This window comes from Falco punctatus (assembly GCF_963210335.1).
Source record: "Falco punctatus genome assembly, chromosome: 2".
NCBI classification, from domain to species: Eukaryota; Metazoa; Chordata; class Aves; order Falconiformes; family Falconidae; genus Falco; species Falco punctatus.
Genome location: NC_137581.1, coordinates 17,196,595 through 17,209,873, shown reverse-complemented (window position 1 = coordinate 17,209,873; position 13,279 = coordinate 17,196,595). Strand labels below are relative to the sequence as shown.

Here is a 13,279-nt window from a genome sequence, read left to right as displayed (position 1 = left end):
ATATATTGGAGACACAGATTTTCTTCCTAGTAGGATGCACTGCTAACAAATATTCTTTTTCATCCAGACAACTACAGAGTCACAGATACAATTGACAACTCAAAATGTCAAGTTCTTGTTAAAAACTGTGACCAGCTAAAGGCAGAATATGTACACCAAAACCTAGCAGTCTGGGAATCATTATAATAGTGAATGCTTGTTTTTCAATGTGCAATTCCTCACTGCTGGAAAGTTCAGAAGGAAAGCAGAAAATGAATGATGTACTGTGTTATAAAACTAAGTGCCATACGAAAATGCAGACATAGATAAGGGAGGTTTTTGAGGAACGGAAGGCATTTTCTAAAGGAATTTTATCTTGTGTGCATGGGTGTGACTGTGTGTGTGTGCATCTCAAAATTGCACTGAAGTAACTCTGGAGCTGGATTACTGAATAAATATATATCATGACACTTGTTTAAATATATAGATTCACAGTTACTGTAAGAGTACTAAATAACCATATGGTTTCCTACAAATACCTCAAATCCCCAAGGAAAAATATCTGCCTCAAAGTAAATCTGTCACAACAGTTTGGCGTTTGAATGAATAGTGTCATTTCTGAAGGCCTGTGCACCTTGTAGCAACCACTGAAGTACTTCTGCTGAAGCCCACAAGTCACTAAGGGCAACAGGATACTCAATATTTTTGTTAATAAATTTTCATGTCAGTTGCCCAAGTTGGAATTTAGGTGCTAAATCTGTCTTGTGCATGTACATACATGCTTTGTTTACTTCCCCTCCTCCCCTCCCCCTTTTTTTTTTTTAAATCTTGGTGACATGACGAATGGTGAATGACAGAATCACAGAATGCCTGGGGTGGGAAGAGACCTCTGAAGGTCATTTGGTCCAATCCTGCTGCTCAACCTAGAGCCAGTTGCCAAGGACCATGTTCTGATAGCTTTGTAATATCTCCAAGGATGTAAACTCCACAACTGCTCTTGGCAACCTGTGCCAGTGCTTGGTCATCCTTGCAGTAAAAAAGCGTTTCCTGATGTTCGAAGGGAACTTCCTTTGTTTTAGTTTGTGCCCATTGCCTCTGGTCCTGTCCCTGGGCACCACCGAACAAAGCCTGGCTCAGTCTTCCTTGCACCCTCCCTTCAGGGATTTGCACATCCGTCTTGAGCCTTCTCTTCTCCAGTCCCAGCTCTCTCAGCCTTTCCTCATAGAAAAGGTGCTCCAGTCCCTTTGTCATATTTGTGGCCCTTTGCTTCACTCTCTCCAGTATGTCCATGACTCTCTTGTACTGAGGAGCACAGAACTGGACAGTTCTCCAGGTCTGGTCTCACCAGTGCTGAGTAGAGGGGAAGGATCACCTCCCTCTACTTGCTGCCAATACTTTGTCTAATGCAGCCCAGGATACCATCAGCTTTATTTGCTTCAAGGGCACATTGCTGGCTCATGTTCTATTTGGTGTCTACCAAGACCTCCAGTGCCTTTTCTGCAAAGCTGCTCCCCATCTGGGTGGCCCTCAGCATATATTGGCACCTGGGGTTATTCCTTCCCAGGTGCAGGACTTTGCACTTCTTGTTGAACTCCATGACTTTTCTGTTAGCCCATTTCTCCAGCCTGCTGAGGTCCCTCTGGATGGCAGCACGACCCCCTGGCATCACAACCACCTGGCATATCAGCCATTCCTCCCAGTTTTGTGTCACCAGCAAACCTGCTGAGGGTACGTTCTGCTCCATCATCCAGACCATTAATGAAGATGTTAAATGGGATTGGATCCAGTATTGACCCCTGGGGTACACCACTAGTTAGTGGCCTTCAACCAGACTTTGTACCACTGATTGCCACCACCTGGGCCTGGCCCCTCAGTCAGGTTTCAATCCACCTCATTGTCTGCTTATTCAGCCCATACACCAATAGCTTCTCTGGGAGGATCTTAAACGATAGAGTGTTGAAGGCCTTAGTGAAGTCCAGGTAGACAATACCCACTGCTCTCGCCTCACCTACCAGATCGGTCACTTCATTGTAGAAGTTTATCACATTGATAAAGCATGACTTCCCCTTGGTGAAGACAGCCATGCTGACTACTCATGATAATTTTCTTGTCTTTAATGTGCCTGGAAATGGTTTCCAAGAATAGCTGCTCGATCACTTTCCCAGGGACTGAGGTGTAGTTCCCTGGGTTCTTCTTCTTGCCCTTCTTGAAGAGAGGAGTGACATTTACTTTTCTCTAGTCTTCAGGCACTTCTCCCAGTTGCCATGATTAATTAAAGATTATTGAGAGTGACCTTGCAATGACATCTGCCAGCTCCCTCAACACATGTGGGTGCATCCCATAAGGGCCCATGGACTTATGTATGTCCAGTTTGCTTAAGTACTCCCTGATCTGACCGTCTTCCACCAACGGTACCTCTGCCTTGTTCCAGCCTTTCTCCCTTGTCTCTGGAACCTGGGATTCCTGAAGGCCAGCCTTGCTAGTAAAGAATGAGGCAAAGGCGGCATTTAGTACCTCAGATTTTCCCATGTTCTGTGGACTCGGGTCCCCTGTCTCATTGAGCAAAGGGCCTAATTTTCCCTAGTCATCGTTTTGTCACTTGTGTACCTATAGAAGCCTTTCTTGTTGTCTTTAATGTCCCTGGTCAGATTCAACTCCATTTGGGCTTTAGCTGTCCTACCTTTGTCCCTGGATGATCAATGTTTCTGTATTCCTCCCATCCTTGCTTCCACCCTCTGTATGCTTCCTTTTTTGTGTCACAGTTTGGCTAGAAGCTCTTTGTTTATCCACACAGGCCTCCTGGCATTTTTGCTGAGTTCTTATGCATTGGGAGGGAACTCTGCTGAGCTTGGAGGAGGTGATCCTTGAATATTAAGCAGCTTTCTCAGGTCCCACTTCTCTCCAAGGCCTTAGCTCTTATATTCCAACAAGACCTTGAAGAGGCCAAAGTCTGCTCTCCTCAGGTGTGAGCTTGCCTTTCACCCTCTTCCCTGCTCTTCAGCTCCTGAACGCTACCATCTCATGCTCACTGCAGCCAAGGCTGCCTTTGACCTTCACATCCCCCACCAGCCCCTCCCTGCTGGTGAGCAGGAGGTCCAGCAGACCACTTGTCCTCACTGGCTCCTCTATCCCTTGGAAGAGGAAGCTGTTGTCAATGGACTCCAGGAATCTCCTGCTCCTGGATTGCTTATCTCCTGCTGTGTCATCCCACCAGCAGATATGGGGATGGCTGAGGTCCTCCATGGTGACCAGGGCCTGTGAATATGAGGCTGCCTCTATCTGTCTGTAGAAGGCCTCATCCACTCATTCTTCCTGGTCAGGTGGCCTAGAGCACCTAGACACCCACTATAACACCACCTTGACCTGTCCTCTCTTTAATCCTAGCCCATAAACTCAGCTGGGTTCTCATCCATCCCCAGCCAGAGCTCCATGCACTCCAGCTGCTCTCTCACATAAAAGGGCAACTCCCCTTCCTCATCTCCCCTGCCTGTCCTTCCTAAAGAGCCTGTACTCCTCCATGGCAACACTCCAGTCACAGAAGCCACCCCGTTACATCTCTGTGATCTTCCTCCTCACATCCTTTCCCCTCACCAGCAGGTTTTGTTGTTGTTCTACAGACAAAAATCAAGAAAGAAATGCTGCATAAATGAAACTAATATGACCATTGGCCACTGCTTCCCATTTTATTAAACTATATGGAAGTCTGCCTCTGACTAGCTGTGCCATTTTATAATGCTCTGTTCACTTCCTTAAGGCTGTGGGCAACAAACCCCACTTTTCTGAAGGTTAGAGGCATGCGTTACTCTGACTGGAAAGGCTAGTCTTGAAAAGATATTGCTGGGTGACTCATAAGTCATGTTATGTAGGACATGAGAGAAAGACATTAAAAGTGAAGGCCTCTTAGTTCAATTAAGTATAGCCATTTCTCACGTATTATATAGGATTTGTCAGGCTGGAGCACAGAATTGGTCCAATGATCACATAAAAAATACTATGTAATACATGAGAAATAAATTCTTGTGAGTAGCCAGATTTGTCAAAGCTGTTATGGCTTGTTATATCAAAGACAGGTAATAGCTTAAAAGTGGCAGAGAGGCATGCCTGAAAAGGTAAGAAAAACACCTTGGGACTCTACCACAGCTCAAAGAGAGCTCCCCCATTTGCAGCCACCCTCCCCTTAAATTACAGGCAAGAAGGGAGGGTGGGGACATCCCTGCAGTGGTGCCAGCCAGACACCTCTCCAAAACAGGTGACAAATGTTGAAACAGGAACAGGCCACTTTCAACAGCCAAGCAAATTCCCTAATGAGTTACTGAAGTTGTGACCTAATTGACCACATCTTTTCCACCTTGCCTTCCCTCCTGCACAACTGGGAATCAAGGATGGAAAGGTCGTATTTCACCACTTGCCTTTGATGCACCCCAGCCACCCGTATATCCTCCTGGCTGCCAACAGTGCTGCGCGGAGCCAGAAAGGGGGCAGGGGTGGCAGCAAGGTCAGACACATTGTCTGGCAGGGGACACTGGGTTTCCCAAGAGAGAAGGAAGACAGACTCATCTTTCCCAATTTGTTCTTCAGCCATCTGTTATACTTTCAAAGGCAACTGTACCAATATGCCTCATACACAGGCACAAGCTTTTCTTTGGTCTACAGCTCTGTACTGTGATATACTGGCAATTAATCCCGGTGTGTAATTCTGCTCTGGGTCTCTAGTTTAACACTCTGCCTCCTCATCACTGTGGCATGTAACTGTCTTCAGGGACACACAGTTCACCCAGGGTACTATTTACTGGGCTTGTCACCTGTGGCCTGACAGCAGAGGACTATGTAATTCAATTCCAATTGCCTTGGCCCTACTCAAGTGGCCATGATTCTCTTATTCACCATCAGCTTCTCACTTTCCCTTGCTTGCAAAAAAAAAGGCCACAGTGCTTCCAAAGGAAATAAAATCCTTGAGTCTGAGTATGTTTTCTGCTCGTTTTATACTATGAATTTCAGCACAGATGAGAAAGGGCTAACAAAGTACCCAGACTTACCTCTTCAAAGTGATTGGGCTTAGTGATAAGCTACATGCAGTGAGACACAGAGGATCTGCTTAGACATATATTAAAGTGCATTTGCCTAAGTTGCTTACAAGCAACCAATCAAGCACACAGGATTAGATACTGCACTTAATTTCAGAAAACAGAAGTATTCAGGGCATTATTTGTTTCTTCTCTCTCCTCTTGTCTTTCCTTTCCCCCTTAGAAGCCCTATGTTAGTTATAGCCTATGATTCATGTTTACACAGAACATACAAATGAGCCAGCTTAAAAATATCAGTAAATTGCACGACAGAAATCTTTGGATAAGATACAAGAAATATCTACTTTTCAGAGTTCTGACTGTTTTCCACCACACAGCAGCCTGGCAACATTCCATCCAGCTGATTTTCATTAGTATATTTGACTGACTGACATCCCACCTCTCCAAGATGCACACTTGTTTTTGTGTTCCTCCATTTGTGTATATATATAGTACATACTATTTTGAAGTATAGACATGAAAATTAAGTTTAAATCTGCTTTTACCACAAATACTATCCATGTATTGAATACACTATATTTTTTTAAACCACCCAGAGTCTAGTTTAATTTGTTTGCATAATCATTTCATCGTACATAACTCATGTATACAAAATCAGGTTCGTAAACATTATTAGCACATACCTTTCGAGGGCCTGTGTTTTTCAGCTCAAAGACATCCATGGTGTAGTTGACTCTGCGACCATAGTGGTCAAACTGAACATTTCCTGTCAATCCTTGTATTCGAATCTACAAATGAAAGAAAAAATATCATGGAAGATCCAGCCTTTTATTCTTTATTCCAAATGTCACAGAGCAGTGCAATTTATCCTGGCTATGTCCTATGATTACCATAACAACACTACTATAGAATAGTCAGGCATTTTAAAGCAAAAAAGTTGGCTACTTTTCCTTTGTATTCTTTTTTCTTGTCAAACCATGCTTAAAATAGGCTTAGATATGCCAGTATGCTACAAAAGACACTCAATGGACCTTCTCTTCTTCCATGCTTTGCAGATCAACACTTTTGAGCTGCAGGTCCATAAGAGAAGTACATTTTCAACCGTTCTCAACACTCCTGCAGAACATTTTGCATCATGTGAAATAAACTCATAGGATGTTTGGCCTTTGCTCATATATCTTTTTACTTCACACTCTGGTGGATTAAATGTACAAATCTAGTATATACTGCTCATCAAGGTAAACTTGACAACTACCTTGGCCTCAGCAAAGCAATTTACTATCACAGAACATGGGTGACATGCACAGGGCCTGAAAAGAGTGTTTTCAAAGCCTTAGAGTGGAGAAGGGCAGATGTAAAGCCCAAAGATTGGCTGTTGCAGTTTTCTACCACCTGTGTATCAGCTGAAACCAGAACTATTTTTTCTTTCAGCACTTTACTGCCTCACTGAAGGATACCCAGACTGTGGTCCTCGTCTCAAAGAAGCCATGGCCATATTGCTGCTGGCTGTGATCATATCAGGATCCAGCCATGCAAACCTCTTTGGCCAGATTCAGCTCAGGCTGTCTGCCTGAACACAGAAGCCTGACTTCATGCTTCTCTCAGTTGTTACAGATCTGCGCATCTGCAAGGAGTATGTGAAGCATAAAAAATGCTTTATTTCTCTCCCTATGAGTCAGGATGTGGATTTAAATCACTTACTCTTTCCCTCTGTCCATTTCTATCTCTGCTGATTTTTCTCCAGGACTGAAACCTTGGTTTCCAGGCACAGAGCTGCCAGCTCTGTCAGCAGTCACTTCTCCTCAGCAGTTTCTCCTGAGTGGAGCCTGCTCATTTGCAATGATTTAAATTCTACTGCAGGATTTTTATTTTCTTACTGTCCCATTCAAAGAAAAGGCTAAATCATCTTGACAGAGATCTGGAACTTTCTAGGCATCCATATTCATCAGGAATTCAAAATCCTGACATCAGAGAGCAATAGCTCTGGGTTATTTCTTTAAAAAAAACACCACACACATAAACACACACACACACACACACCCCCCCCCCCCATGTGATTTCCCTGGGAGAAATCTGCTTTAATTCAAGATGACAGAAACATATTTGAAAGGTTATATTATGTAGGTATACCCTTTCCCTTAAATGACAATTTCTGTACAGCCAGGTTATATGTGAAAGTAACAGATGAGATCATCAGTTCAGTGGAGGAAGTTCCAACTACCTTAATAGAACTAACAGTAGTTTCAAATAGTAGTATTTTCCCTCTGCCTTCATTCCAAGTTATAAACCAGAACAACCCCAGCTGTTCCAAATGAAAACTGAAAAATAAATTTTCCCTTTCCTGTTACTACCCTTGAGTATCTTCCAAATCATATAGCGTACAACTAGTATCTGATATTCACAAAGATCACTAGAATAAAGCCTACCCTTACCTGTTTTAATGTCCTCTCCATATCAATTCCTTGACCCCATGGGGCTGCAGGGTTAGCAAGACAATCACCAGCATTTCCTCTCCTTGAAATATCAATTTTCTGTCTTCTAAGATTACGGAAAGTTTCAGCCATCACAAGTACTCCATCATATGTTAATGCAGATGTATACTAAACAGATGGACAAAACCACCACTTTAGAGTTGGCATGTCTTCACAAAAATCAGCTGTCTCGGATATTTCTAGTTTGATTCATTATGCAGCAGTTTCTACAACTTCATTTAGAAAAAATCTTTCCTCAAAATCAAAAGAAATTTTGTCTAAGGGATGAATGCGGGACAGGGAAGAGTACATTTCAGTAGCTCCAGCTTTAAAACCATAGTTCTTAAGGGTAGAGAAATCTACCTCTGAAGAATTCTTAAAAGAAACAAATTAAACAGGAGATATTCCAGTCTTAATTTTTTTTCAAGTTGCCTTATACATTAGGGAATAACCACACCCACCCAAATTACTCAAAAGAAAAAGAAAGTATCTCACTGAGAAAATATAACTGAAAGAATGCACAGCTAATGAGCAGACATCAAGGCTATTTGGTTTCTTAAGAATGATCAAGGGTATGTTCTTGCTATTGAAAAAACTATGTTGGCTCTCTGCATAACATAGGGCACTGAATGGTCTACATTTCTACACAACTTTAGGTTGAGAACATGTCAAATGAAATGTGTAGAGCAAGTCTTCAACAGATGTTAGTCCAGAGCCACGTCAATAAAGCAGCATTTTCTCAGTATGATCTTCTGATGAACATACTGCACCAGAAGAAGTTGTTCACATGCCCAGGACTGCTATTGATATGCTCTGTAATTTCTGAAATTTAAAATCACTTATTCAAGTCTAATTTCCTTCCTTTTCTTCATCTTGCATATTGTAAGCTCTTTGGGACATTGTTTATAATCTAAAATTTTGGTTATCCATAGGTGAATTACATGCGACTCAGATTAATCATGCTGACTTCTCAGGAGGCAGCACAATCCTGTTCATGTGGCAAGGAATCCTATAGGCTAAATTGTTCCTGTCACCAGCACTTGGGAATGTCTGTACTCCATAAACCACAACATCCTTGGTGCTTTCTTTTTTTCCTACAGAACATAGATTTTTTGAATATTCACCAGATTATGTAGCTATGCTTTGTACTACCCATGTTGATACTCCCTCTAGAGTTTGCTAACCTACTAACCTCCCAGCCAAAGGAGGGCTCGTTGCTTATCTTTGCACAGTGCCCTCTGTGAGAAGCAGAAAGAAAGAAGCAGAAAGGAGCCCAGTTTTAACTAGGTCTGATATACATTAGTACATATAATAACAGAACTATTTTGATGAAGACGTATTTATAGCTATGCTGTGATTTGCCTTCCAAGAAAACTATAGGTGAGATTAGTATTTTGTTATCCATCTGTGAGGGATTAGGATAGAGGAACACTGGGATGTAATTTCACTGTAAGATCATGCCTGAAAGTGATTACTACACCAGGTTGTGAGATGGATAGAATTTCCAGAGGAAACTCCAAATAACAATTTAAAGGTAGTAAATTTACAGTTGTGGTTATATCTCATACGCAGTAGATTTCAGCTGTTGGGAAAGCTGGGAAATCTCTGTACTCCAAGTGAATCTAGATAATTAGACTAATTCATGTAAAATTGGTTGAAATTAAGTTGTCAGTTAAGCGTTCGACCTTTAACTCCTGTCAGTAGAGGGGTGAAGTTGGAGAATAAGTGACAAAGGACATTAAAGTACATCGGCAAAACGTGTTGCAATTTGTGTTTCTATCATACATTCGTAAGGATAGGCATAATTAGTTGCCAGTAACAGTAAGATCAACTGCCTTCTCCTCTAACTAAACATTAAGGTCTTCATTCATGTATTCAACAACGTCAATCAGAAATTAGAACACTTGAGTGATATTTTTGGGAGCACTTCAGATCAGCCAGTACCTTTGGTGGGGTCTCAGATCCTGGGTATTCTCTCTGGTCCAGCTTCTTCCAGCGCTGCATCAGCTTTGTTACCATCGGGGTACTGAAATCTACTAGCTGAAATCCAGTCACATTGGCTCCTCCATGCATAAATCTCTCCAGAGAAATATCCTTGAATCCCTATAAAATCAATTTAAAATTTTGTTTGTCCTTGTACACCACTGTGGGTCCAATCTGTTCTAGGTCAGTGAGGCAGCATAAAGAATGCACACCAGCAGGTTTCCATTATAAGCCAAAACTTAAAACGACAGAATAATGTTGAACCTTTGTTGATAGTTTCCATGTATGTAGTAAGGAATGAAATAAAACCAAGAAATAAATTTCCTATATTATTGCTAGGGTGGTCTTGACAGCTAAGCAACACATTGCTGGGAATGGCAGACAGTTTTTGAAGAAATGCCTTTGGCGAATCAACTGAAAAGTGCCTGCAGAATATTAAAGCCTTAATCCAATTTCCATCAAAGTTGGCAGATTCCAATGAGCACTGTACTAGTGCTTTAACCAATATAACCATATTTCTTTGCATGTTTGCACAATGACCAACGCTATTCTGTAAATTCATTTATTCCAGGATTCATTCTTTAGGTTGCAGGTGTCTGAGATAATGAAATAACATAATAGACATTAGAAGGCAGAGACAGCACATGAGGATCTCACTGTTGGTCCAAGGAAAACATCAGAATCACACTTCTGTGAAATAGGATGGTGGTAGCTCTCAGATCTGATACATATTGAAAGCCTAGAGTGACCCTCAACACTGAAGGAAAAAATAAAGTATACATATTTCCCGACTTACTGGTTTCTCAGGCTAATCTGTTCAGTACATATAAAGACAGATTCTTTAGTAACATTTGCCTTTAGAGATATAACTGAACCTCAAGAAATTGCATAATGCAAACTGCTAAAGTAAGCTAAGAAACAAGCATGAACCTTTCTGCTCCTTTCCTAGCTGCTATGTTTAATGCCAGCTCAGAGGTATCTTATTTTTATTTTAAGTTCCTCTGACTGATATTTACTCATGCAAACAGAAGTGCACTTAACTTAAAAAGGAAAGATTTAGGGAAAAAATATAGTGGGGTACTGACCCAGTACCCCAGGAAAAAAATCTGTTAAAGAAGATATTTGATTCACGTCCTAAAGCACACTGATAGTAAATATAAAAGATGACCATGTTATTGAACAGCCAGTAAATAGCAACGTGTGACCCTGCTGAAGCAGATGAGTAGATGTGCCTGTCTCCACTGTATATTCCACTAGCAGTTTACTGCAACATCCAGCTCCTTGTTTACAGCAACTATTTTGCATGGGAAAAGTTACTTGGGGAACTATAAATTTGTAATGCTGAAAATCTAATTTGGAAGACCTAAGAGAATAGACATGTCTCATTTAAAATACCCGAGGCTGTAAAAATAATCTGATGTGATTTTAAGTTAAGGTACAAGTACATCAAAGCACAATAAAATCTTTCATGCCAACTAAAATTCCTCGAGGGAGAGTAAAAAGAAAACAATTTAAAGCATACTTTCACTTTGTTTTTCCAGGAAGGTATTTTGGCTTAAAGAACAGGTGATTTTAATAATAAAATATTACATTTATTCTTTCTTTGCCCTCTTCTGAACATTATCTGTGTGAATGTGCAGTTTAGACTCAAAGTGAAAATACTGAACAAGTAATTTGACTGGAAATAGCTGATCTTACAGCAAAATGAACGTTCCCTGGAGAATGTAGAAAGTTACCTCAAGAAATGTTATGTTACTAATATTAAAAAGATGAGTCAAAATCATAGCATAGTTCTGTAAATTCTAATTCAGCCACAAGATACACTTAGCAGTCCTTTATGCTACATTGATTTTGATAAAATTTAAGATGGTAACATTGTGCCCTTCTTGTCTAGATGGCTTTAACAACAAAACCAGGTTCTTTTACGCACCATAAAGAATGTATTATGAGCAACCACATATTAGCGACAAATGGCAAATGCTGTGTGAAGTGGTATAACTTCAAAGTAAAACTGACTGTTTCACTTACCGAGCAGGGGCATAATTCTAGAAAAGTATCTTACCAGGTTGGCAACAATATAATGGTATCCTTTAACATGCTTTCCCACGCTCACAATCTGTGGGAGACAAATAAGAAAGGAAAAGAAAAAACTATGTCATATAGTTTTCTCTAGAAAGGTGTTTTCATAGCCAGAAAGATATAAATTCTGAAACACATAACATCAGTAATATAATGTTGCACGTCTTTCTCCATATAGCTACCAATAAGGTAGCTATAACTTTCCAGGTGCTTAATCATGGGAAAAAGTTAAAACCAAAGTGAGTAAAACAATGAACTGGTAATCTGAGTGTCTTCCATATGACTGAAAATGTTACTGTAGTATACTATTTTATCAAATAGAGCAACTATGAGATACAAATTCAGGAGGAGGTCACACATTAGCTAGAAAGCCTACCTGCTGATGTACATTTCATTTTAAATAACTGTGGAATTTACAAATCAAACTGGCTTTTCATTTCTTGGGATCAAACCTGTTTGCCCTTGAGGTGCTCAAGTACTGTGAGAGTTATTCAGCTCTTAGGTAATACACTAAAGACTTTGGAAACGGGCATGAGTGAGGAGAACAGAGCAAGAATGGACAGCAAAACTGCCCTTGAGTGTTTAACCAAAATATAATGTCAAGTGATGCAAAAAAGGAACAAACATGATGTGCAGTCACTACAATCCTGATATGGCAAGATCAACAACACGTTTTAGACAAAACCTATGTCAGCCTATGAATTTTATCAACATCATTGCCATTTCTATGATGGAATGCCTCTTATTTGATGTGCTGAAAACCAAAAACGAAGAGAGAATATTTTGCCATAGTAGAAAGTGGTGTTAATAGTTTCATTGCAATTAAAGCTGTTTTTACTAAATAAACTAACAATAATACCTGTAACATGCAGCTTGCATTTAATACCAGTAAAGAGTCCTTTTACCTCTTATTTTTGATTGTTTACCACTCATTTAGACAAAGCCTGCTTGCAGCCCAAATGTGTGGTTTTTTTTTTTTTCTCCTTGTACTCATCTCCACAAAGCATTTTAGCTTCCTTCCAAATGAATAAATAAGACACAGCCAAAACTTTTCCATGCGGTGCAGGTTACTCAATAGGTAATGGGAAGCTGATGGATCTATCTCCTTTCCTGCTTTGACATCTTAGCTCTAGGCCCTGTCCTGAAGAATTGGCAACTTCTTGCCTTTTATGGATTGCACCTCATGTTCGAAAGACAGAACAAAACACTCTGTAAGCTTTGCAGCCCCTTTTCCCAGTGCAGTAAAAAATACTAATATCACATTTTGGAGATGGGAGACAAGTTGCTGAAGGAATAAATAATTTGGCCAAAGACACCCAAGAACCCAGGATCTAAATCTGGATTAAGACTTGGGAATGCTTGCTTCCTGGCTATATTGTTCCACTGATTCAATTTGCTTCTACAGCAGAGCGGACGGGAAAACTGAAGGGATGTGGCATAAGCCCCTTGTGAAGACTGTTTTAATTTCATTATTTTAAAGTAATCAACAAGCAATTTGTCTGTTATCCTTTTGTTCTTCTTGTCTCCCAATTTCTATTTCATATTTATAGTCTGTAGCTAAAAAGACTGTATTTAAAAAGCAAAACATAAGCTAAAAAACCCACCAAAAGACACCACCACCATGACCAGATTGTCACCCTTCATAGAAATTAATTGCTTACTTTGGACTTAATCAAACTTCCATTAAGTTCAGTGATTAAATACCATTGCTACCATTTTACTGAGGGGTGGCACCAGCTCAAC

General features: G+C 40.6%; 1 protein-coding gene across 6 annotated transcripts in view; it reads right to left on the bottom strand.

The window, feature by feature from the left end:
* GRIA4 (glutamate ionotropic receptor AMPA type subunit 4) overlaps positions 1-13,279 on the bottom strand; it is a 275,697-nt gene that overhangs the window by 66,131 nt on the left and 196,287 nt on the right. For all 6 annotated transcript variants that reach the window (XR_013926315.1, XM_080377063.1, XM_080377062.1 and 3 more), the window contains 4 exons: positions 11,520-11,573; positions 9,419-9,577; positions 7,436-7,603; positions 5,687-5,791 (listed from right to left, as the gene is read on the bottom strand). Coding sequence is in view for 5 of the 6 variants with exons in the window: in XM_080377063.1 (XP_080233189.1) it covers positions 5,687-5,791; positions 7,436-7,603; positions 9,419-9,577; positions 11,520-11,573 (486 nt within the window). In the remaining variant the exon portion in view is untranslated. The remainder of the gene's footprint in view (positions 1-5,686; positions 5,792-7,435; positions 7,604-9,418; positions 9,578-11,519; positions 11,574-13,279) is intronic.